General features: G+C 50.7%; 1 protein-coding gene across 4 annotated transcripts; it reads right to left on the reverse strand.

Annotated features, from left to right (window-relative positions):
- Positions 1-7876: 7876 nt before the first annotated feature.
- ASGR2 (asialoglycoprotein receptor 2) lies at positions 7877-18314 on the reverse strand. 4 transcript variants are annotated; one of them, XM_021694725.1, is made up of 8 exons: positions 18248-18314; positions 13667-13786; positions 13360-13455; positions 12714-12785; positions 12496-12582; positions 12269-12414; positions 8453-8559; positions 7877-8225 (listed from the first exon to the last, which is right to left on the reverse strand). In XM_021694725.1, the coding sequence occupies exons 1-8, from the start codon at positions 18312-18314 to the stop codon at positions 8069-8071; spliced, it is 852 nt and encodes a 283-aa protein (XP_021550400.1). In that variant the 3' UTR covers positions 7877-8068. The 4 variants fall into 4 exon arrangements, with proteins under 4 accessions (XP_021550400.1, XP_021550399.1, XP_021550398.1 ...); XM_021694724.1 differs by having other exon boundaries at positions 13652-13786; XM_021694723.1 differs by having other exon boundaries at positions 18191-18314.
- Between the last annotated feature and the right edge of the window lie 8308 nt (positions 18315-26622).

Genomic DNA, 26622 nt, shown 5'->3' on the forward strand with positions numbered 1-26622 from the left:
TATTTATTTATTTGACAGAGAAAGACACAGCGAGAGAGGGAACACAAGCAGGGGGAGTGGGAGAGGGAGAAGCAGACTCCCTGCCGGGCAGGGAGCCCGATGCGGGACTCGATCCAGGGACTCCAGGATCATGACCTGAGCCGAAGGCAGTCGCTTAACCAACTGAGCCACCCAGGCGCCCAAAAATAAAATCTTTAAAAATAAATAAATAAATAAATAAAATCTTTTTTAAAAAAAGAAAAAGAAAGAAAAAAAAAGGTTTTAAGTCAACATCCTAACGTCCCACTTTAAGAAATTATGAAAAGAACAAAAACCGAAAGCAAGCAGAAGAAAAGAAATAAAGCAAAGAGCAAAAATCAATCAAATTGAAAACAGAATAGAGAAAATTAATGAAACCAAAAGCTGGTTCTTTGAAAGGATCAATATAATTGATCAACCTGCAGCAGGACTGACAAAGAAAAAAAAAAACAGGGAAAAAACAGAAATTACTAATATCAGGAATAAAAGAGGGAATGTCCCGTTAGACTCTGAAGAGATTAAAAGGATAATAAAGGAACATTATGGAAAACTCTACGCACAAAATTTTAGTGACTTCCGTGAGACGGGGCAATTCTCCAAAGATCACAAACTACCAAAACTTACCTAAGATGAAATAAATCAAATGAGTAGTTCTGTAACTATTAAAGACACTGAATTCCTAGTTTAAAACCTTCCCAAAAAGAAATCTCTGGCCTAGAGAATTCTACCAAACGCTTCAAGAAGAAACAATACCAATCCTACGGAATCTCGTCCAGAAAAATCGAAGAGAGGGAAACACTTCTCAACTCCTTTGATTAGGCTAGCTTTTTCCCTGCTGCCAAAACCAGACAAAGATAATACAAGCAAACTACAAATCTGCATCTCTTGTGACCATAGATACAAGCATCCTCAACCAAATATTAGCGATGCAAATCTAGCAATGTATCAAGAGTCATGCACTACGACCAAGGGAGGTTTTCCCAAGGACCCAAGTCTCAATATTCAGAAATCTATCAACGCAATCCGCCATATTAATGATCTAAGAAGAAAATCCATGTAACTGTACCAATTCGTTCAGAATAGGCATGAAACAAAATAACTCCTTTTTTTTTTTGAACTCTCAGCAAACTGGGGCTAGAAAAGAATTTCCTCAACCTGATAAAGGGCATCTACACTAATAAGTCATTCCATTGGTATTGGACAAACTCTCCCGGATTTTTCTTCCCTATACATTTCGCTGTAAGATCAGTCTTAACTCCAGGTCTCAAAGTCCAGTCTAGACTAGAGCGAAGCTTAATGCAGTGCACCCAGGATCTGCAAGGACGGGGCCGTAACAGACACCGCCAAGGCTTTGCTCAGATTCCTTCCAGATCCGTTCACTCTTGTTCTTCACGGCCAACACCTGTGTCTTTTCGTCGGAAGACGCCATCCAGCTGCCGGAACATGCTGCATCCAGACACACAGAAAGCAGGAAGCATCTTGGGATGTCCATGCTCGCCCACCAATGGCCGTCAGTGCAAGAGTAGAAATACTCCAGATCCCCTGTTCCTGGCACGTCGTGGGGACTGAGCTCGTCACAGACCACCACCATGGGCACAGGACTGTGCTCAAGATCACCTAGACACTACCTAACGAGTACCTTTCACAAGAGTCTCCCCTCGGGGTCAGCTTCCACCGCACCCTTGTGTGACCTCCTCCTCTTCCTCACCCGGCTTCCCCATTCCCCAACCCCCTACCTGTTTTCCTAGGAACACTTTCTAGCACATCACTTGCACAAAGGTCCTCATTTCGGGGCCTGCTGCTGGTGAATCTAGGACAGGAGTCATGCGCGGTTCTGTTCCCCCTTCCTCTTTCTTTCCTCTTCTCCTCCCGGGGCCTCAAGGGTTGGGGCGAAGGAGAGAGGAATTTGAGGAAGAGGCCCATGATCTGGCACCATTGTGGCTGGTGGTTAAGACGCTCTCACAGCAGGCCTCCAACATGGCCTTTCATGGGGTCTGTGGGTGGTGCCCCTGAGATTCCTATGGGACTCTCTGCACCACAGCACTCCCTCACGAGGAAGACGGATTATCTGGCTGCCCTCCGATGGCCACCATCAGCTCCTGCCCCAGGGTGCGGCTGCACACCCATGGTCTCCTTCAGCCTCCCTCTGCCCCAACTTCTCTTGGGCAGGGTCCTCCCTGTATGGCTCGAGCCTGGCATCCATGAAGTCCACCAGGCTCACATCCTTGCCCCTACCGATAACCAAGTGCAGCCTGAGCCACTCACGCCCGGGGAACCTCCAGCCCCAGTTCTTTGCCTTCAGCTGGCTCCTGTCAAGGGTGGGTCTCTTTCTCCATGATTGTCCTCAAAACTCCTGGAGACACATCCACAGCCTCCCCTAACGCTCTTCCTGCCCCTCTCAAACAGCCGTCCCAACAGCGTCTGCTGGCCCGAGAGTGACATGACTGTCTCTTCCCCGCCTTGCAGACACCCCGGCTCTACTGTGGTTCCCTTTGGACTCCAGCATCTGGCTAATGGGCTGTGGAGAAGCATTTCCCTCCTCCATATGGAGAAAAAAAAAGACTCGAATCTCTTGCCACGTCTAAGAATTCCCTTGAAACAAGCCCCCTAGCCCCCTAGTCCTCTCTTACGGAGACTGGGAAGAATGGTGTTGCTTTGTTTTGCCACCTCTTGGTAAACCCTGCCTAGATGCATCCGGCCCCGTCGTAAAGGAGGGCATTATCAACAATCATTCTCAGCTTTGGGAATGCAGCCAAATTTCTATAAAAACAGGAAAAGTGTCGCTTAATCTCTCATGTGGCCATGTCACTTCTCTCACTTCCTTAATTGGGCTTTGCCAAGATTTTATTTTTTCATGTGAGTGTTTTGGTAAACAGATCTTTGCTAAGAGGGTAGAAAAGACAAGCTACAGACTTGGAGGAAATATTTGCCGACCACATACCCAACAAAAGACCAGTGTCTAGAATATGTAAAGAATTCTCTGAACCCCACTCAGTGAAGAGATGACAAATGTAGGCTTTAATGGTTTACACTGTCTTATTCACTTATTGATTTGCTCTCAGAAGGTGCTCAGATATAGTTATTGAAAGAAATTAGTCAGACGCCCCAAAAATACTTTCTAAGCTTTTCAAATAAATTCACTCAACTATAATTACACAATGAGATATTTAAAAAAAAAGAATTCTCAAAATCCAACAGTAGAAAAATCCAAGAACCCTATTAGAAAAATGGGCAAAAAACCACAAAGAGACGTTTCCCCCAAAGAGGATATGCAGATGGGAAGTAAGCACATGAGGGGATGCATGGCACCATCAGCCATCAGGGAAATGCAAATTGAAACCACAGCAATAAACAACTACACACTTACCAGAATAGCTAAAATTTTAAAAATGAATGATAGCAGCCAAATGCAGGTGAGGCTACAGACAAAGGGGATCATTCACGTGCTGGGTGGTTGGGAAAGAAAACGGGGTGACCACTCTGGAAAGCGGTTTGTCACTTTCTTCTGGAACTAAACGTGCAACCACTATATGACCCAGCAATTGTCCTCTTGCATATTTATCCCAGAAAAATGAAAATTTGTGTTCACATAAAAACCTGTGCATGAATGTTTACAGCAGCTTTGTTTGCAATAGTCAAAACCTGAGGCGCCTGGGTGGCTCAGTCGGTGAAGCGTCTGCCTTCAGCTCAGGTCATGATCCCAGGGTCCTGAGATCGAGCCCCGCATCGGGCTCCCTTCTGAGCAGGGAATCTGCTTCTCCCTCTCCCTCTGCCTCTGCCCCTGACTCGTGCTCGCTCGATCTCTCTCTCAAATAAATAAAATCTTTAATTAAAAAATGAGGTTGTACGTTTTCCTCTGAGCCCGGCTTTTGCTGTGTCCCATAGGTTTTGATGTATTTCTTTCTTTTCTAGATAACTTTCACTTTGAATCATGGTGATAATAGGAAAGCAGCTCTTCATTTACAAACAGCTAAGATGTCGTGGTTCTCTTTTTGTTATTTATACATGAATTTAATTTAGTCGTATTTTATTTTTATTTTTTTTAAAGATTTAATTTATTTATTTGACAGAGCGAGAGACACAGCGAGAGAGGGAACACAAGCAGGGGGAGTGGGAGAGGGAGAAGCAGGCTTCCCACTGAGCAGGGAGCCCGATGTGGGACTCGATCCCAGGACCCTGGGATCATGACCTGAGCCGAAGGCAGACGCTTAACGACTGAGCCACTCAGGCGCCCCATAAGTATTTTTTTAATCTCTCTTTTTGGCGTGTATTCAGGTCTTCCTTTGATAGATTGCTGTGGCAAAATTACTTCTAAAAGCACAGTATAAGCAACTTTTATTTTTGCTTATTATTATTCTAGGAAGCTGTTGGCTCCCGCTAAGTTGTTCATCTTTCAGAGACCGTTTGACTCTATAAATGTTCTGCTTACTATCATGAAACACGCTCGGGTTTACTCTCTCGGCAAGTGAGTCATTCTAATAACTCAAAAGAATTGCCATTTTCATTTTAGTTTTGTCTTCCTTTTCTCTCCCACCTTGCCTTTAATACAAAGGTACCTTGGATACCAGTGATGAGCCAATATTGACACTTTTTTTTTTTTTTTTTTAAGAAATCTTTACAGGCTCGAACTGGCGACCCGGAGATCAAGAGTCACGTGCTCTACCACCTGAGCCAGCCAGGCGCCCCGTGATATGTTGTTATTAACCAAAGTCCATAGTTTGTTTTACGGGTCACTCTGGGTTGTGCATCCTGTGAGGTTTTTTGGGTTTGTTTTTTTTTAAGATTTTTTGTATTTATTCGTCAGAGAGAGAGAGAGATCACGAGCAGGGGGAGCGGCAGGCAGAGGGAGAAGCAGACGCCCCGCTGAGCAGGGAGCCCGACGCGGGGCTCGATCCCAGGACCCCGGGATCATGACCTGAGCCGAAGGCAGACGCTTCACCAACTGAGCCACCCATGAGTCCTGATCTGTGGGTTTTAACTCATGTATAATGACATGTATCCACCAGTAGAGTTCATACAGAATAGTTTCACTCCCTAAAAATCCCCCAAGCGTCGCCTACTCATCCCTCCTAAGCTCTGAAGCACTTGAGGTCGCAATAAAGAGGACGCTACAATGACCTTTCTCTCCTCTCTCTGGAAGGTCACCTGACATCTTCGTCACATGCAGAAGCCAACGGTATTGCATCATAAAAAAGTGTAGGGAAAATGCATTTTTGAGGTATGCTAGACTATTGTTACAAACATTGTATCATTTTTCAGGCTTTTGTGATGTTCACGGTAGCTTTCAGCTTCATAAAGTTGTGGGGGGTCTAACTTAAGCAAATATTAGCTGTGATGCTTTTGTATTCGTAACGCTATTTTTTAAAGATTTATTCATTTATTTGAGAGAGAGAGACTGCAGTGGGGAGGGGCAGAGGGAGAGGGAGAGAATCTTAAGCAGACTCCCCGCTGAGCGCAGAGCTGGACACAGGGTTCAATCCCATGACCTTGAGATCAAGACCTGAGTCACAACCAAGAGTCAGATGCTTAACTGATTGTGTCACCCAGGCGCCCCCATAATGTTGTTTTTTTTCTAAGGAGGGCTCCTCAAAACTGTGTACGCTTCAGGCCCCATAAAACTCACATTCACCCATGTGGCTCTAGGAATGAAGTGCAGCTCAGATCCTGGTTAGATGACCAGTCAGCGTGTGTAGAAAATTAAACCCATGGGGCGCCTGGGTGGCTCAGTCGGTTAAGCGTCTGCCTTCGGCTCAGGTCATGATCCCAGGGTCCTGGAATCAAGCCCCATGTTGGGCTCCCTGCTCGGCAGGAAGCCCGCTTCTCCCTCTCCCACTCCCCCTGCTGTGTTCCCTCTCTTGCTGTCTCTCTCTCTCGTTCTAGTAAATAAATAAATAAAATCTTTTTAAACATTTTTAAAAAAAGAAAATTATACCCAGGCTTTGTACAGTCAAGGATGACTTTGCAATAGGTTCAAAGCATACGAAGAAAAAAAATTTTTAAGTGAAACAATTATTAACTTCAGAAGAAACAGAAGTTGTGCAAGGAGCTAGAAACCGGATCATACCGCTGGGCTCAGCAGGTACCAGGGTCGACCCAGCCATAACCCATACGGATCCTGATTTAGGATTTAAATTAAAATTGTTGCAGACTGAACGAGAAGATTGTGCCCCGTCGACATGATAGAGAGTTACTAAGTAACACTCACAAGTGATCAATAAAGAAATACCCGTTTGCATCTATTATTTAGAAATTCTGATGTCAATGCTGGGAGACACAGCCAAAGCACCAAAAGTGAGCTTCTCTGAGCAGCAGGGGCGGCTGCCTCGAGCCCCACAAGACTTCAAGCTGCACGAATGATCAGTCCCACCACTTTTTGAAGGAGATGTCCTAGAGAACTTTGCAAGTGAACGCTAGGAAGTCTCAGCACGGTGCGAGGCTAGAAGCAGCAACCGCTTGAAATAGGACATGTGAAAACAGGCAAAAATAGCAGCTCGCCGTCCACCCTAGGGCATGTCTGAGTCACGTGTGGCACATCCATACGTTGGAACTCTCTACCGCTGCGGTAACATAAACTGGTCAGGGAACAGCAGAGGCTGGACGGACGCCCACAGACCCAGGGAAGCAGGAGGAGCACGCGACCTAGTGATATGTTCTGCTGCATCCACGCAGGAACGCGGGAAACGTCCCGATGGGACACGTGGAACGGGTGATTCCGTGGGTCAGCTGGACGGGACCACGGGGCACCTCGGGAGTTGGTCAGACACGATTCTGAGTGTGTTTGGGGATGAGATGAGCATTGGAACTGGTAGAGCAGACTGGGCCGGCCGGCTCTGTTGGCTAAAGCCCTGATGGGAACAAGAAGACTGACCCTCCCGGGAGTAAGACAGAGTCCTTCCCGCCTGACCCCTCCACCCTGGGACCCGGGCTTTCTTGCTGGCTCAGGCTGCGATGGAAACATCCGCCCTCCCTGGGTCTTGAGTTTGCTGCCTTCACATGGAGCCACACCGTCGGCTCTCCTGGGTCTCATGCTTTGGACTCAGACTGGAACTGGGGTCACTGGCTCTCCGGGGTCTCCAGCTCACCCGCGCACCTGCAGAACCTGGGACTTGCCACCCTCCATAACCGCATGAGCCCATTCCTTGTAATAAATCTCTTTAATAAATCACACATACACAGACACACACATCCTGCTGGTTCTTTGGAGAGCCCTAATCCAATGGCCACAAGACAGTTAACTCTGGGAGAGGTGGGAGGCGTGAGGAGCATCCCTGTGTGTGTGAGAGAGAAGCATTTTTTCCTAATAGTATATATTACTTTTGCAGTAAAAATAAAACAACTCTAATTGCTTCAAGAACCTCTTAATATTGGCTTCAGAATGATTTTGGAAGGTGACATTTAGCCCCAGAGGAAGCGGCTGGTGACACCCTGTGCTAGAGAAAGGTCTAGATCTCTTAGGGGTCCAGAAGAGGTGGTCCCACTGCAGATAGGGGACAGCGTCTTACCGAACCCCGTTCCCTTAGCAAGCATTTTCTGCAGCCCCCGTCAGCCAAACCACAGCTCCTGGGGTTGGGAGGAGCCCCGTTGTTCCCTGAAACCTCTTCTGTGGGAGATCCCCTGGGGTGGGGGGGAGCTGCTTCCCCATGCAGTCCCTCCGGCCCCCACCTGCTGCCTCGAGCTGAGCATCTCTGCTCCAAACCCCCCTCCCCTCCCTGACCCGTGTCCCTTGGGATGGGGTCTCAAGGGGCAGCTGTCTAGGACTAAATCTGTCTCTTCCAGATGCCCCCCTCTTCTTTGCTCCCCACATCTCCCAGTTCCAAATGACCAGTCCATGCAATTTCAAATACTTGCATCTTCTTTCCCTACCCCATGGAGCGAGCTGAAAATTATAATCATGACAGTGACTTGCGGAAGGAGGCAGGACCTCAGTGTCTCTGGGGGTCTGTGATGCTCACAGCACACCCTCCCTCCTGTCTCGACCCCTCCCCTCTATTTTTCCTTTCTTCAAAATCCCCCCTGCAGAGAGCTGGGGGCGGGGCAGGGGGGCGGGCTCCTAAGCCGTGATGTTCAGCCTCATCTCGCACACCCAGCGTTGCACCTGCTTGCAGAAATTGTCGTTCCAGCGTCCATTCGCCTGGACTACCGCGCAGTCTTCACCTCCACCCACCTCATGCCCCTGCCAGTCATCTGGCTGAGTGGCCGCCCAGTTCCTAGGAAGGCAGGATGGAGCTCAAGCTCTGACCCCCAGCCCTGCAACGCTCATCCCCACCTCAGAAAAGCACAGCCAAGGAGGAGGGGTTCAGGGAGGGGATGCAGCAGCCTGGGAGGGAGAGGGTTGGGAGTTTGGTCCCCGGGGGAAGGGTGGGAGTGTAATGGAGCAAAAGACCAGGGGGCTGGCCCCAGGCCAAACCAACAGGGCAGAGGGGAGGCCACTTACTTGTAGTTCTGCTGATAGTCTGTGCCATCCACCCATTTCCAGGTGCCCTCGCTGTCAGTGAGACCTATCCAGGCATTGAAGGGGTTTGTGTGTTGGACAATGAATTTCTGGAAAACAGGAGGGAAGGAAGGTTCTAGTGCCTTGAACCTCCGTGCAAGCAGCTGCGGCTGCCTCCGTCTTGTCCAGCTCCCTCTGTCCCCAGGCTGAAGCGTCCGCTCCCAAAACAACTATTTTTGCTTTTTCTTCTGGAACTGGAGTTATTGCTGAGTGGAACTTTGCGGGGCTAAACCTCGTGCTAAGTGCTTTCCAAAGGTTATCTTATTTGATCCTTCAAGAGCTCTTTAAATTGGGCACCCTGGTGATTCACACTTCACAGGTGAGATTAAGGAACTCGAGGTAGTTGGAGGAACCCAGGAATTCCAGTGCTGGGGTTTGTGACCACTCCCCCCGACTCAGCACCCCACCTCATTCCCAGCTCACAGCTGCTACCCCAACTCTCATCTTCTGGTGTCTTCTGCCCACCTCGAACTCTTGGAATCCTGACTCTGGCCCCTGCTGCCCCCATGGGACCCCAACACCCACTAAGGATCTCGGTTTCAGGGGCGCCTGGGTGGCTCAGATCGTTAAGCATCTGACTTCAGCTCAGGTCATGATCCCAGGGTCCTGGGATCAAGCCCCACATCGGGCTCCTGGCTCAGCAAGGAGCCTGCTTCTCCCTCTCCCTCTGCCTCTCTCCCTGCTTATACTTTCTCTCTCTGTATCTCTGTGTCTCAAATGAATAAATAAAATCTTAAAAAAAAAAAAAAGATCTCGGTTTCACTTGCCTCTCAAGGGCATGTGCCCTGTTCCTCCTGTTCCTGCTTCTCTGTGTAGCTGTGGTTTCTGGAGTTTTGCCAGGCCCTGGGCCTTTCAAGCTTGGACCCACTGCCCAGACCCCCTTATGACTTGGCTACATGGGGTCTGCAGTCTGAGGGAAGTGTGTGAGGGCAGGGGTGGGGAGGAGGTGGTCTCTGAGACAGCTCCCCAGGACTCATGCACACCCCCGAGGACAACAGACTCCCACATGGCTTTCTCTTACAGAAGAGACTTTAGCCCCATGTTTTGGAAGGGTAGCAGTGGGAGATATAGAGGAAACGGGGGGATGGCCTGATTAACATACACGCCTAGCCCTTCCCTTTGATAGCATGTGGAGGGTCTACAACCCCGTTTGGAGGGAAATTTCCTAATTCCATTTGCTTCCTAGAGACCCCATAACGATTGCAGACCACCTCACTTGAGCACAGGTATGACAGCACCCTTGAATTAATTCTAGAATCCTGCCAACAGGACAGCATTCTGTGCATGAGGAGGCTGGGGGGCCTGCCCCACAAATTCAGAGGCGTCAACAGAGCTGGAGAGAAAGTGCTAGAGACCAGATATTCTGTTTGCTGCCACCTGCTGTCCCCACCCCCTCTTCCTGCTGCCACCGGAAGCTGAATGACCGAACGGAATACAAATCGCCGATATCCAGCCCTCTGGGTTGAAGACTGAGGGGAGGAATCAATAGTGCCAGGTGAATTCATCTCCCCTATTCCTGGGTAAATAACAGGCAAGAAAGAATTGCACCCATTCAAAAAAATGGCGGCGGGGGAGGGGGGGGCCGTGATCATGGAACTTATGCAAAATTAAAGAGGAGACGAATGATATAAAATATCAAAGAAGACATCCAAGAAGAAAGAGAACACAATGATAAGTGAAGGGAAGAAACCCAAGAGAAAGATTTGAGCCATGCAAAAAAGCCCAGGAACTTAGCAGAAAGCCAAGTCGGGGCATGAACAATGGGCTTGAGGACAGGACTGCCACACAGAGGGAAAGAGAAAGACAGAAGTATAGGGTGGGGGCTGTGGACAGCAGACAACAGAGGGACGTTTGGATGACCCGTTCCAGAAAAGGAAAGAGAACGCACAAGAAAAAAAGGTTCAAATTAAAATTATATTTAAGAATTTAGGAAACCTAAATTTACGAATTAAGAGGATGCTCCTGGCCCCGGAGGAAAATTACAGAGAGAAGGAGCAACACCAAGATATATCTGGACGAGGCTAATGAGATTCAAAGACAGAAAAGACTCCAACTATTCAGGCAAAATGCTTACGGAATCTCAGAGAGAAAAGAAGGAGGCATTATAAACTTCAAAGTTGCTAAGAGACTAGCTCTTCATTGCTCTCCGCACAAAAAAGTGAAAATCTGTGAAGGGCTAAGGGTGTTAGCTGATGCTACTGGAGTAATTATATTGCAACATGCACATGTATCAAACCAACACATTGTACCCCTCAAACTTACACCATATTATATGTCAATTATATCTCAATTTTTAAAAAAAGAACAAGGCGGGGCACCTGGCTGGCCAGTCGATAGAGCATGCAACTCTTGATCTCGGGGTTGTGAGTTCCAGCCCCATATTGGGCATGGAGCTTACTTACAAACAAACAAAAAAGAGGAGGCTTGGGGCGCCTGGGTGGCTCAGTCGGTTAAGCGTCTGCCTTCAGCTCAGGTCATGATCCCGGGGTCCTGGGGTCGAGCCCCACATTGGGCTCCCTGCTCAGTGGGAAGCCTGCTTCTCCCTCTCCCACTCCCCCTGCTTGTGTTCCCTCTCTCACTGTGTCTCTCTCTGTCAAATAAATAAATAAATAAAATCTTTAAAAAGAAAAAAAAGAGGAGGCATGTGAAGAATGTAAGTAGACTGGTTTCCTCATCTTTCATATGGAAAGTTGTATGAACTCTTTGACTTTTTTTGAAGCCGATAAATTTCAGCCCATCGTTTAAAATGATCAAAGTAATCACTAGTATAACCAAAAAGAAGCTACATGTAGTTCAAAATACCGTAGGGGAGAAAACAAAAAGAATACATCTCACACAGCAAACGTGAGAAAACAAAAGAAGAATATCGGCAGGAAAAAAAAAAAAAAAGACAGGCTTGAGGTTAAATATGTCTGTTAAAAACAAATGTAAATGAGATACATATCTATTAAAAGAGAAGACGCTTACTCAGTTTTTAAAAATTGGAAACAACACGTATTCACAATCCGTAGGAGAAATTCCTTTATATATTTATATATTTATAATGTATATGTTTATCTATATATTTACATATTTACTTAGTATTTGATATACATAAATACATATATTGGATATATATTTGATAAATGTATTCTGGCAACATGTACTGTTTCCTTAGTCCCCTCATCTCTCCCTCCCTCGAAGGGGATAAGAGTGCCTGCCCGTGGGGTCGTGAGGATTACAGGTGAATATATGGAAGTGTTTCTCACCGAGCAAAGACTTTTGCCAGTCACATCCTCCTTTTTGAAAAAATGTCTCCACCTATCCTAACGGCTTGGCTGTCCCCTGCGAACTCTGGTGTTGGGGTTGTGGCCGGTGGTGGCAGCGGGCAGGGGAGACCAGGAACTCTTTGGAGGGACCCAGTAACCCATGGCAGGTGTGTCTCTGGGAATTCTACCCGCTCTGTCCCTTTCGCCCAGTGACCACCCATCCACATGCAGCAAGAAGGCACTGAGCGCTGGCACTGTGCTCTCCACCCAAGCCCGTGGCCCTTCAGCTCATTCCGTCTGGAATTCTGTCTCCCCACCTGCCGCTCATCACCTGCTCACCTGGCTCCTGGCTCCAATAATGTCCCACCTCTTAAAATCAGTGGCTGCTTCACCATGAACTTCCCAGGGCTCTCCCAGACCTCCGCCTCTGGACTCTTCCTTTGGTTAAAAACCGATAAGAAAGCAGCCTGACCCAGCCTCCCAGCTGCACCCCGGGAAGGTGCAGTCTCACCTGCTCCTCTCTGGAGTTGATGACCACCAGGTGCGCGCTCTCCAGCTGGCAGTACCGGTCCGCCTCGGCCCAGGTCTTCCCGGAGCGGGAGAACCAGTAGCAGCTGCCCCCGTACTCCAGCCAGTTAGCGGGGCAGCACTGTGTGCCTGCGGGGGCAGGGGCCCGGGGAGGTGAGAGCCCGCCGGCGGGTGCAGGCGCACTGGGCGGGAGGCCCCCTCTGTCCCTACCATTGCTCTGGAAGAAGGCCATCTGACAAGTCAGGATGCGCAGGTCCACGGGGAAGTGCTTCAGATGCAGGAGCAAGGCGGCGTGATCTAGGGCGTGGCATGGGGGGGCGGGATGTGGGCGGTGGGGGTGCCCACCTGCCGGGACCCCCCCACGGCGCGCCAGCCTCGGGACTGGGGACACGCAACACGCACACACTCAAGCTCGGGGGGTCTCTGACCTGCTTTCAGGTCCCTCTGCTGTTTCTCCAGCTTGGCTTCCAGAGAGGTCAGCTGGTGACTGGCACTGCGCCCTGAGAAAGAGGAAGGCTCACCAATCTCCCTCCCTTCTGCCTCCTTAACGGCCCTCCATCCGTGCCCACCCGAGCCTCCCTGACTCCACCCCGTCCCCACAGTGGCTTGCTAAGGCACACACCTGCGCCGGCCGCTCTCCTGCTTCAACCCCCTCAGCAGGTCCCCATGTTCTCAGAACAGGGCCTCTCTTCATTAGCACGAGGTCCCTGCCTGCGGGACCGGCCCCTAACCGCCTCTCTGCCCAGCCCTCGCCACTTTGCCCCTGCCACACTGCAAAGGGTCACATGGGAATGGACGGTAGTCTTCCTCACCTCCTGGCTTTGCAGATTCTGTTCCCTCTACCTGGCACGAACCCCCATCGTCTTCACCTGCCTGTTCATCCTTCAGGCTCCCTCGGCCCAGGGATCAGCGTCCCTGGACGCCCTGCCCAGCTTCTCGGGCTGGGTGTCCTACCCCCAGCACCCCAAACACGCCCCTCCTGCAGACGGGGCACCGGGCGTCCAGCACCCAGCGCAGCCAACCCAGCGCGCGCGGATAAGCCGCAGCCCCTGCCTCACCGGAGCCTCCACGCACCATGGGAGAAGAGAGTGCTGATCTCCGACAGGACGCCGTTGGAGAAGTGGCTGAAGTTTTCCTTTAGGATCCGCAGCTCCTCTTGCAGCTGTGCTCCTTGCCAGGAGACAGAGGGAACAGGACAAAGTGGGGAGGGCTGTGTCCGGCCTCACAGCCCCAGCCTGCCCACGTCCCCGCCCCCTCCCGGTCCCATCACCGCCCCACAGCTGTCCCAGCGCTGCTCCTTACTGCCCTCTCACTGCGCTTCCCGAGCTCTCGTGGCCCCCGGCTCGGCGCCCCCCTCCCGGCTGGCCCCTGCGACCCTCACTTTGGGACCCAATCACGCAGATGGCCGCCAGCAGCAGGACGTTGAAGCCCAGGACGAGCAGACTGAGGCGCAAGGTGGAGCAGAAGCGCTGCAGCGGAAGGGGCGGCTGCGTGGGGGTCCCTGCCGGAGAAGAAGGGGTGTCAGAAGGAGGGGCCTGGGGAGGGGGAACCCAGAGAGTGGACATATGGGAGACCCCTGGGGAACAGAAGTCTGAGGAGGCACATTCCCCCGGTGGGTGGGAGGGAAGCAGATGGGGGCTGATTGTGCAGGGAGTCACTGGGCTTTGACCCCAGGGGCCAGGCATTGCACACGCGCGCATTCGCACACTCGCCGCCCCATGAACACAGGCAGACACGCACACACACCAACACAGGTAAGTGCAACACAAAGCACAGGGCCCACGATAGTTCACATCATCTGTGCGCAAAGCCCCGCTCTTGGACCTGGGGTACCGGGGTCCAGGCCCTGTGTTCTCACAGTCCATGCCTGGGCCGCTCAGACAAGTCCCAAACCGCAACGACAGACCCCTCATTCCTTACTGCGGGTCATTCCACCGCAGACGGCTCCCTGGGGTCTGCCCTCCCAGCCCCCGTCCTTCTCCTCTGGCATGTCCCTCTGCCCTGGGGCCCCCAGAACCCCTTGCTCCACCACCAACTCTCCCCTCTAGCTTCAGCAGAACCTCACAGAAATCTCTCCCTGCCCTTGGCCAGACTGAACCCCAACCCCCCCATGTGTGCACACTCCTCTCATTTCACTGTCCCGCTCAGAGCTGTGCACACACTCACTGAGGCACACGTTCACATGTCTCCTCACACGTGTACACACAGACACGCACGATCTCACACACTCACAAACACACCCCCTGCTTTTGCACCGTCCACCTGCAAACAAGATGCTTCCTCTTTGGCTCAGACCCCACCTTTCTGTCTGCTTGCTGCCATGACACCAGGCACCTCTGCGTCCTGGGGTGGTCAGGCAGGGGCCCAGAGTCTTCCTCCCAAGTTCACCTCCTGTCACCATCCTGAAGTGGACACTCCCTGTGAGTGACCACCCAGAACTCTTGAAATCCTCACACCAATGACTGTCACCTTCCCCCCCCTTTAGACACACTCAGGACCCCATGTTGACTCAGAGAGGCCATGTCTCTGACCTCCACTGCCCACTCCCCCTCTCTGAGCACAGCCTCCCCTCCGCACACCCTTCCCCTCCCACCCTCCCCATCCTCTGGGCATCTCTCCATCCAGAAGCCCTCCCTGACCACGGTCTTCCCCACCCAGCCAGGACCCCGTGGCTGAGTCTGACTGTTCTCTCAAACCCTGTCCACTGCCCTTGTCCTGCTTCCCAACCTGACCCATGATCCAGAAACCCCAGTTCTGGGCTAGCTCAGCGATCTATGCCCGCACCTCCACTCTGAAGTCGGACCGCCTGTGGCTGAGTCCAGCTGTGCCACCAGCTAGCTCTGAGATCACACGCAAGTCACTCGACCGCTTGGTGCCTCAAATTTTCTCATGTCCACTTCTAGTATCTAAAATAGCCAGACTCACAGACATCAAGAGTAGAAGGGTGGTTGCCAGGGTCTGGGGAAACGGGAGTTGCTGTTCAATGGGTGTAAAGTTTTGGTTATGCAAGACGACTAAGTTCCAGACATCTGTGGTATATCCTTACACCTGCACTGACATGTGCTATGGTGCAGAACTCATATTGAGTATTCTTATCACAACTTTTAAAAATGGGGGTAAGAAGAGCAGCGACCTGATTGGACTGTTCTGAGAACAAAATGAGGTAAAACATAAAAAGCACTGCCCAGGCAAGTTTGAAGATAAAAGGGTCTGCCAGACATGGAAAGATGGGGGCTAGATTCCCCCTCCCTGCCAGAAACAACCAAAACAAAAAAAACAGGCAAGTATGAGAAGCCACCTTTTCCAAGACACCTGAAAATCAGGCAACAAAGGGCAAGGATCCCTGAGAGATGGGAACAACAAGATGAGCCCAGTGGTTCCCCAGCTGCTGCTAGGGGAAAGTTTCAGCTGGGCAGCAGGGAGGGAAATCCAAGCAGAGCCCAGCAGACTCCCCGAGGTGTTGGGGATGACCAAGGTGGCAGAGGTCACAGAACAAGGTATCAAAGAGGAGAGAGCTGCCCACAGAATCCTGGAGGTCTGCAGAGGCTTCCCTCAAGCAACCTGCTGAGCACTGATCAACATATGCATGTCAGGAAAACTACCCCAGGCCAGGACAAAACCAACCCAAAAGGGCTGGGGAACAGTGCCTCGCACTTATACAGGTCCAGGAATGGTGCTTCAGGGGTGCTCCAGGGGTGCTCCAGACCCGCCTAACAATCATAAAGGCAGGGACGCCTGGCTGGCTCAGTCGGAAGGGCATGCAAATCTTCATCTCAGGGTGATGAGTTCAAGCCCCAAGTTGGGTGTAGAGATTACTAAAAAAGTTAAATAAACTTAAAAAAAAATAAAGTAACAGATTTTCTAAAAAAAAAAAAAAATAGCCATAAAAGCAAAACCCAAAAGGATCAAATTGACTCTACATTGCTTAACCACACCCCAGAACAAAGCTCAAGAATATTTAGAGGAATACAAATATATCCAGCACACGACATGGTAAAATTCACAATGTCTAGCCCACAATCGAAGATTACCAGGCATACAGAGAGACAGGAAAACACAACTCGTAATGAGGAGGTTAATAAATGTATCAAAACTGGGGCGCCTGGGTGGCTCAGTCATTAAGTGTCTGCCTTCGGCTCGGGTCATGATCCCCAGGGTCCTGGGATCAAGCCCCGCATCAGGCTCCCTGCTCAGCGGGAAGCCTGCTTCTCCCTCTCCTGCTCCCCCTGTTTGTTTTCCCTCTCTCGCTGTCTCTCTCTGTCAAATAAATAAATAAAATCTTTAAAAATAATAATAATAAATGTATCAAAACTGACCCAGAATGGACACAGGGGTTAGAATTAGCAGACACAGGACATTACAACATATATTGTAACTGTATTCTGTTCAAAAACATAAGTACAAGGGGCGCCTGGGTGGCTCAGTTGGTTAAGTGACTGCCTTCGGCTCAGGTCATGATCCTGGGGTCTTGGGATCGAGTCCCGCATCGGGCTCCCTGTTCTGCAGGGAGTCTGCTTCTCCCTCTGACCATAACCGCTCTCATGTGCTCTCTCTCTCATTCTCTTTCTCTCTCAAATAAATAAATAAAATCTTTTTAAAAAAAAAAAACAAAAAACATAAGTACAAGTCAAGGAAGATACTTAAAAGTCCCGGGTTGAACTCCTAGGCATGAAACTACAATGTCTGAAATGGAAAATCCACTGGGTAGAATTAGTGGAAGATGAGACTTCAATAAAGATTAGTGAACTTGGAGACACAGCAATAATAACTATATAAAAAGAAACACTGAAAGAGAAAAGAATTAAAAAAAACAACAACAGGGAGAGCATCAGTGAGCTGTGGGGCCATGAATACATGCATAATTACAGTCCTTGAAGGAGAAAGGAGCAGGGAGGGGGGCAGGAAAAGGGGTTTTGAGGAAACAGTGGTTGAAACATTGCCAAGCTGGCGGAAAACTGTAGGCTTCTAGAGCGCTGGGAAAGGCAGAAGCCTGTCCTGGAAAAGCAGGTGCTGTCCATCAGGTCTTTTGGGGTGAGCTCCCTCCTCTGTGAAATCCAAAACCTCTCGACTCTGTCCAAGCCTCCTGCTTAAACTGAATCCTCTCACCCTCAGAGGATCCGACAATATCCAAAATCATCCCGAGTGTTCACTACACAGCAGGCATCACATGGGCACTGAGGACGCACAGGGTGTGATTCATGTCGCCCCTGACCACCCCCCGCTCACCACCCGGGAAGGGAGAAGCCGTGGGTGGGGACGCTTGTCCCTCCTGCTGCCCTTGCCCTGATCAGCTCCCACCCTCCCGCTGTCTGCCAGCCTCGGGAATGAGGGCCCCCCTCCCAGCCCAGGCTAACCAACCCCCTCCCTGAGCTCCTGTCTCCATGGAGCCTCGCTCCATCACGAGACCCCCTCCCCGGCTCCTGGCTCCTGCCCTTCAGCTCAGATCTCTCTCGCCTGAAAACAGCTCCCAGACACTTGAGTCTTCCTTCAGGAGTTGCTAGAGAAAGATCTAGGCAGGGCGCTTAGGGGAGTGGGGGTCTCCCGGGATCTCTCTGTGCCCATCCCCCATCCCCCAACCCTCCCACATACACACCCTCCTGCTGCATGTGCTTTCCTTGCACACACACACACACACGGCACACACGTGCACACGCGCACGCACACCCTGCTCAGGTTGGGAGGAAGGCGGACAAAGTCATCTCCAGCTTTGAGTTATTCCCTCGCCCTCAGGGGCCCCGGGGGGAGGGGCGGGTAGCGAGCAAGGTGAGGTCAGGGGGCAAGCAGAGGAGACGGGCGTCATATACCCAGAGAAGCCCTGTCCCTGGTCTCGGGTGAATGTGACCTCAGCGAGACAGAGAGCCACCAGCAGCTAGACGGAGTGAAGCCCCAGAAACCGGACACTCACCTACGCAGAACCTGTCTCCTCTCCTGGGGTTGTGCCCACGAGGGCCCAGGCCCTCACCTCCACCCAGCGGGTGGTCATTGTCCTCGGAGTCCAGCTGCTGGATGTCTTGAAAGTCCTTGGCCATGCCGGGTCCAGGGCCGGAGCTGGGTTGGGCTGAGGTTCCCCTTAGGGCTGGGGCTGAGCTCGGGGCTAAGGCTTGTGCTAAGATGCTACTTTGGGCAGAGGCTGATGATGGGGTTGGATGTAGGGTGGGAGCAGGTTGGGTTGGGTCTAAGGTTGGAGGTGAGTGTGGGGCAGAAATACAGCTGGGTCCTGTCCCTTCTCAGGAGACTGCTCGGGCCTTGACGTGGCCAGGAGCCCTCGTCCACACTCATGGACCAAACCACCCCCCATCCATCTGGCCCCCACTGTCCCTGAACAAGGGTCTCCTCAATACCGAATATCCCCAGTCCCACCTGCCTCCCCCACCTCGGTTACCTGTGAAAGGTATGGAGGGCTGACTCCCCGGTGGCTCGGGTGGCCCAGGCCCCAGGGCAAGGAGGGGCTACAGCGAGAAGTGGAGCAGGTGGAACCAGGAGGGCTGGTCCAGGCGAGGCCCCTGAGCCCCTGTGTCCCAGGGTCCACGTGGTTCTAACCTGGCATCTCCTGCCCCCGGGACTTTGGACAGTAAATAGAAGCGGAAACGGGGTTGGAACTCAGGCAAAGCGTGGCGGGGGCGTGGGGACATGACTGTCTCCGTTCTTCCCAGAGAAAGGGGTCTCCTGGCCTCTCCCCCCTTCACCCCCACACGCCAGCCACCTCGCTCCTCACCGCACAGTTCGGAGGGGTCCAGGCCAGGAGGGGCTGGGGGGCAGTTCACAGGGTCCCCTCTGCCCCTCCCCCCTTTCCCTCCCTGCCCCCGGATTTCCCAGAATTGCTGGTGTCTCCAAATATCCCTGGCAGGGATCAGAGGGGCCGGTTCTCTGCTCTTGCCCAACGTGCGCGGACTCAGCAGCCAGGCTCCCCGGCTCGGGGCTGGGGGGCATCGCTGTCCGGGGAATAAAGCCCCTCCAGGACCAGAGGCACAGGGGGGCGGAGGCAGGAGGCAGCCCTCCCTGGGCAGAGGGATCCGACCTCACCAAGCCCCTTGCGTGGCCCAGGCAACATGAACCTTGTGAGCCCCGCCAAACGGGCGGCCGGCCAAGGGCAGAGTTTCTCTTCTTCCACTAAGCCTTCGTGCTGAAAAGGGAAGGAGAGGCCTGAGTGTTTGGGCGGCAACTTTCTGACACACACAGTATCCCTCTGTGAGGGACACACACACGCACACATTTGTGTGTTTTACTTTCTTCTGAATTCCTGGCACCCGGCACATAGTAGGTGTTCAACTAGTACTTACTGAATGAGTAAGTGAAGGAATTATTGACATGAAAGTTTCGTCGAACAATGTAGCCTTGCTCCTTGCGTCCTAGTTCGTGACCAACTGAGGCGAGTTTCCCAATCCACTAGTGGGCCGCTAATCGAAGTCTGGAAAACACCGCTGGGAGGCGCGAGTCTTGGCGGGGATGTGGTTTTAGTTCTAAGATTTGGGTAAGAGCTTACCAAGCAGCTTACCTACTGCAGGCCAAGGTTGACTGACTGCCATCTGGGGATGGGGCCGGGCGGTGGGGAGGGGTTCTTGCTGGCCACGCACCTCAACGGAACTGATTCCAAGTTTTGGGGCTCAACCCCCATACCCCCTCCTGGGGACAGAGTGCAGGGAACACGAGAGACATGCTCTGCCTCCTTCTCTTTCTCCCTGTTTGAAAGTCAGCATCTTAATTTACCAAAAGCTGACGTACACTTTCTGAAGGTTTCATACGGTCTTGTCACTTTTTTGTTGGGTTTTTCTGATTTGGGTTATGGAATCCTGTTTTATTTGGTTGATTTTGGCTTGGGATTTTTATTTTTATTTTATTTTTTTGTACCTCAAGCACAGAAAATTAGGTTAGTTGTAGTCCTGAGTTCATGATACGCCATCTTCCCCAATCTCCCCTCCTACTTTCCCTCCTCCATCCGGCTCCCCCAAACCAATTCTTCGCTCCACAGGCAGCCAAAATGGCGTGCTTGCTGTATGTGACGGTCTCCGAAGATGGTGGCCATCAGCTTCTTCCCTCGCTGTACATGCAAGTCACACCACCCACCCAGAGCTAGAGTCCGTTTCCCTCCCCTTAAATCTGAGCGAACTTCGCAACTTGCCATAGCCAGTAGAAAGTGCTAGAAGGGACATTCTGCCAGTTCTGGGCTCAGCCTTCAGAGACCTGGCAGGTTCAGTTTTCAGACTTGGACACAAGCCACCACGCTTTAAGGAAGTCCAGCTATCCTGCTAGAGAGAGAGAGGCCTGGCCTGGGCTGGGGGTGGGGAAGTAAGACACGATATGGAGATTGAGAGACAGAGAGAGGCCACACAGAGGAGTGCTGAGGCCCGAGGATGCGTGAACAAAGCCTCCTGGCCTCTCCCTGCCCAAATTTCTGGCCCTAGAGAATCTTAAGAAATAATGAGTAGGGGGCGCCTGGGTGGCTCAGTTGGTTAAGCGACTGCCTTCGGCTCAGGTCATGATCCTGGAGTCCCGGGATCGAGTCCCGCATCGTGCTCCCTGCTCGGCGAGGAGTCTGCGTCTCCCTCTGACCCTCCTCCCTCTCATGCTCTCTGTCTCTCATTCTCTCTCTCGCAAATAAATAAAAATAAAATCTTAAAAAAAAAAAAAAGAGGGGCGCCTGGGTGGCTCATATGGTTAAGCGTCTGCCTTCGGCTCAGGTCATGATCCCAGCGTCCTGGGATCGAGCCCCGCATCGGGCTTCCTGCTCAGCAGGGAGCCTGCTTCTCCCTCTCCCTCTGCCTCTCTCCCTGCTCATGCTCTCTCTCTCTCTCTGTATCTCTGTGTCTCAAATGAATAAATAAAAAAAGAAAGGAAGAAAGAATGAGTAGTCCTCTGTTTTAAGCCACTGAATTTGGGGTTGGTATGTTATGTATCCATAGGTAATGCAAAGAGTATCTACGCCTCAACAGGAATCTTTATAAACTACGCGGTGGGTTTTGTGTGCCCTCTCTGTTATATACCGAAATGGAATTTTCATAAGTCTTTTGTTCCTGACCTTCTTCACCCAACAACAAATGTTTAAGATCTGTCCATGTTGCTATTTGTACATCTGGCTTGTTGCTACGAGCCCGTGTGTGGTATTCACTGGTGTGGATCAATCATGGTTTATTTACCCAGTCCTCCAGTCATGAACCGTAAGATGTCGCCAATCCCCAGCTACCACGATTAACACCGCGGTCAGTGTTCTCATCATGTTCCCATGAGGACCTACGCGAGAAGTTCTCCGGGAACCACATCCAAGAATGAAATCGCTGGGTCACAGAAACTTCTCACACTTCATTCCAAGCATACGCACATTCTTGCACTGATGAGATCATATCCACAAGATTTTTTTTTTTAGTAGTCTTTGCTCCCTTTATTTCTTTGCTTGGCTGGTCCGCTGCCTCCCTTGCATACCCCCTCACATCTTCCATCCCTGCTCCTTCTATGAGAATATTAATAACCCAGAAATTATCTTTCTGTCTTCTCTTGGCTATTAAGGGTTTGTCATGTTCCTGGGTGGATCTAGAGGAGACCTTCCCTGCAAAGGACACCCAGGGTCAAATTATGAAATCAACAAAGCATTCTGGAGCTCGATTTCACCGCGTCTTTCAGGGCGCCCATTTTCCAGAATGGCTGTGCTGGGTGACTCCCCACCACCAGCCCATGAGGGTCCCCTCCCTTCTGGTCCACCCTTCCCAACTCGATATTATTCAACTTCCCAACTGCTGCCAATCTGCTGCCATCTTCCTACTCTCTCATTCCACATTTCTAGTTAAGAGCGGGCTTGGACACTTCCTCATCTATGTGTGAATCATCTGGGTTTCCCCTTGTGTGAGCTGCTTTCTCATATCAATCATCTATCTTCCTCTTGGGTTTCCTGAATTCACGTTGTGGATTAACCAGAATTTCCAGTATATTCTGTGCTAGATACTTGTTCAGAAAGCAAGAAAGATCTTTTGAAAATAAAAAAAATGATAATAATATTGCTGACGTCAAAAAATTAGTAGGAGCTTTGGAAGATAAATTCCAGGGAAGAGAGAGAGGGAGAGAGAGAATGACCAAAAGAACAAAGAGATAAAAAGAAAAATTATGTTAATGAGAAATCAGCTAAATTGGGGGACTTTCTCCCCTGGCCTCATGTTTCCGCATATATTTCTTTCTTTCTTTCTTTTTTTTTTTTTTAAGATTTTATTTATTTATTTGACAGAGAGAGACATAGCGAGAGCAGGAACACAAGCAGGGGGAGTGGGAGAGGAAGAAGCAGGCTTCCCTCAGAGCAGGGAGCCCGATGTGGGACTCGATCCCAGGACGCTGGAATCATGACCTGAGCCGAAGGCAGACGCTTAACGACTGAGCCACCCAGGCGCCCTCCGCATATATTTCTCATCAGGGAAAGTCTCTGGGCCTCCCCCACAACCCCCCAGCCCCCCAGCCCCTCACTCCTGCCCAGGGGAGAAAGCCTGCCTTGCCGGGCTGCCTTCTGCCCACCTTGTAATCTGCTCTCTGCGGGGAAGGCCGCCTGGCCAGCCCTGCCTGCCACGGGGCAGATAGTTTTGCCTAATTCTTGGATGAAATCTTAACAAGTCCTTCTGATTTAAGGTTTATTTTGTTTTGTTGTTTTGTTGGTTTTGATTTAAGATTTTAAGCCAAATCCACCTTTCACTGCCTATCAGCAATAAAGCTAACCATCTCCATATTCACGTGTCTGTCTACTGTGTCCTCATTCTCAACTGGTTTCAAACTTCAGAGGAGAACAGGCTCTTCTTTTATTAGCCCCGTAGAACCTCCACAGGTAACATAAAAGATCAACGTGGAGAACCAACATCCCCCTCGTAGGAGTTCTAGTAGGAAAAGCAGGAAGTCAAAGTGAGAACGTTATCGAAGAAATAATTCAAGGTTTGTTAGAATTAAAACGTTGAGCCTCCAAATTCAGATGACCTACGAATTGCTCAGCTTTCCTCTGAAGAATGACCCAGCACGCACCATCATGAAATTTCAGAATACCAGGGATGGAGAGAAGGTTCTGGACGCTACTAGAGAGGGAGAAAAATCACCTACAAAGAAACAAGAATGAGCATGGATCCCACTCATCAGCTGTTACATTCAACACAGGGGGGACGCCAGGGTGATGCACACGCTCCATCTTCCAGGGGAAATTTCCTTCATCCAAGAACGGTAGAGTCAAACGATCATCGGCGTAAGAGAGTGGAATAAACCACTTCCAGACCTGTCTGTGTCAGAACATTTATCTCCTACCGCTACCGTGTTAGGAAATGCCATAGAAAGCGAGCGAAGAATCCAAAAACAAGACATGCAGAACATCTCCATAGGAGCCTTTTTCATTATTCTCGAATAAAATCTTATGCAACTCTTTCTCTCTGCCTACGGGTTGGCTTTTCTTCTCATAACACAAACTAGTGAAATACAAGGGTCTGTCCCTGAAAATGCAAGTTGTCCTGAGGAACATGGGGTCAGTGGTGGCCGAGTCCGTCAAGCACTGAGCAGGTGCCTGGTAGGGCTGGATCCTGCCCAGGCAGAAGGAATGGTAAAGGACTCTTGTCTTGGCCCCAGCAGTCTGTGAAGGAAGGTCTTCTCAACCCTAGCGGTTGTGTGTAATTCCATCCATTCAAATCCGACCAAATAAAATGTGGGATGGATTACATGAAATCCAGGAAATGGGAGCTGTGACTTTAATCCCATCTTTAGCAACTAGAACAAGGGCTCAGGACTTCTCACTGTGGCTCCAGGTCCCTTATCCCAGTCTCAGAGCTCAGACCAGTAAGAAGCCTCAACCCCGGGTGACAAAGCATGGGTAAAGCTTTTCCTCCAGGGAAATATATTCGAAACCCAGGAAGGTTTGAAGCTAAATGTGTAAATGACAGAGTAAACCAAACACATGGTATTAATGTTAAATGTGAGAGCAATCTGCATTCGGTATTAGAATGTATAAGGAAATTTGGTATACTAAAGAACTTGAAGTGAGCCTTGTGATATCAAGATAAAATCTAAAATCAAGTACTTGAGTTTTAGACTTGTGGTTTCAGTTGGAAGGTGTAAAATAATTAGATGGTTTTGGAATTAAGAGACCTTGAGACTCATTATGAATATTAAATAATTTAACTTACTGGCTTAGGTTTTGCTTGCCAGGTCAGGCACTTTTAAATACCTAAAATAAATACACTGAGTGATGCTAAGGGGACACAGATGCTCTCACAAGGTCACAAGGACGCCGGGAGCTGGAATGGTTGGAATTGCCCACCTCCTTGGAATATCAAAGACGTCAGATGTCAAAGAGGCTGTGAGGATGACCATCATCGGGAACCTTCCTCGATTCTTCAAGCCACGTTGCTTCTGTCTTCTCGACGTGGCCACAGGATTCTGTGGGCCAAATGTCGGATGCCCGCGGCTCGTGCTGGGGGACCAGGAACACACCCGTGAGAGGCACACCGGTCACTCGCAATGAAGGAGGATGTTCAGGGCGGGTATTCTGGAGAAGCCGGTGGCTTGGTGGCTCAACTGCCCTTGGGGACCCCAGTCTGAAGCCTCAGCCTCCCGACTTTTCCCTAATGTCAGGGCAGAGCAGACTCTGGATCCACTTGCCACACCATCTAGTGTCCATTTTCATATACTTGTGTTTGTTTTAATATAAAAGTAATTTTAAATGAAATATTACTGAGTCAAATGGAGTCTCCAGGAGGAAAAAAATGCACCTGACTCATTACTACGTAATAATATACTCATAATAGTTTATGCGCCAGGCCTTGTATGACATGCTCTACGCCCACGACTTCAGTTAAGCCTAATAATGGCCTGGGGAGAAGGTCCTGCCATTATCCCCATTTTCCAGATGAGCAAACTGAGGTTTGGAGAAGTCAAACAACTTCCCTGAAGTCACTCACAAGTCAGGGGCAGAGTCAGGATGCAGGATGCAATGCTCTTGTGGCTATGTGCCCCGGGGGCGCGTCCTGAGGAGCACGAGGTAAGAAAATTCGAAACTCCCTGGGGTCCGTCTACCAGCTTCCCCACGCTTGTGTTGTGTAGCTTCCTCCGCCCTGCCCTGCAGGGGACTTAGGTAGACATCATGGGTGGAAGGAGAAGGGGAAGCAGGATTCCAGCTCAAGAGGCCCTGGAGAGATCACTCGAGCCACATCTCCCCGGCTCCCTTTTGTCTTGGGCACCCGCCCAACACGCTGTGTGGACCGGACACCACGGGACTCTTGAGACCCCAGGGCATAGAGACGTAGGACCTTTGGTGGTCTTGCTCAGTGCTGTGTTTCCACCACTTCGACGAGCACCGAGCACCGGGTACGTAGTAGGCTCTCAAGAGATGTTAGTTGATCGGAGGACTTTGGTTAGAGGAGATATTTTTAAACGACTGTGATAGGAAAAGCCCCTGGAGCTCTCCCACACTGCTGGTGGTGCTGTTTGGCAGGGTCTGCTAAATCTGGACACACGAGCCAGGAATGCCAGGCCAAGGGGTAAACCCGACAGAACGCACCCCATTCTCACCAAAATACATGTTCAATGTCCGTGGCAGCGACTGCCCTTGGGCAGCACGGTGGATACACATTCGCAGTGTCCTCACACAGTGGGACACTGTGTGCAGCAAATTTGGGGGACTCTCACCCTGGCCGAAGAACACGAGAAGCCAGAGCACGAACAGGGTGTTCCATTTACTTGAGGACAAAACAGGGCAACACTAACCTATTCCGCTCGAAGTCACAGAGCGGGGCCGTGACTGAAAGGGGGACACTGCAGGGCTCTGGGGGGCTGGTAATGATCTTTCCAGATCGGGTTTCTGGTTGCACATGTGTTCAGTTTGTGCAATCAGACCTATGCACGCGTGAGATCATAGAAACAAAAATTTTTTCCCTTGCCCCCGGTTCCTGACATGGAGCTCCTGAAACCCTTGTAAACTCCCAAGTGGCCAGAATACCAGGAGCCTCGCTGGTCCTATCGAGGAGACTCTGGTGGGCTCCTGGCTGGCTCCCGGCTGGGCTCTGATCCGCAGAAAGACGGAGCCAGGACTGGAAGCTTGGAGTTTTCAGCCCCTACCCCCACTCCCCAGAGAGGGGAGATGAGCCGGAAGCAGTTAATAATCAATCAATCATGCCCACTCAGGGACGCCTCCGTAAAACCACAATAGTCGGGGATTGGGGGTTCCCGGGCTGGTGAACACATCCACCCCGGTGGGGGCAGGTGACGCACCCCAACTCCACGGGGACAGAAGCTCTCGTGCTCAGGACCCTCCCAGACCTCGCCCTGCTCATCTCTTCCTCTGGCTGCTCACCTGTGGCCTCTATCACGTCCTTTAATAAACCAGTAAATGTGAGC

This window comes from Neomonachus schauinslandi, chromosome 15 (assembly GCF_002201575.2).
Source record: "Neomonachus schauinslandi chromosome 15, ASM220157v2, whole genome shotgun sequence".
NCBI classification, from domain to species: domain Eukaryota; kingdom Metazoa; phylum Chordata; class Mammalia; order Carnivora; family Phocidae; genus Neomonachus; species Neomonachus schauinslandi.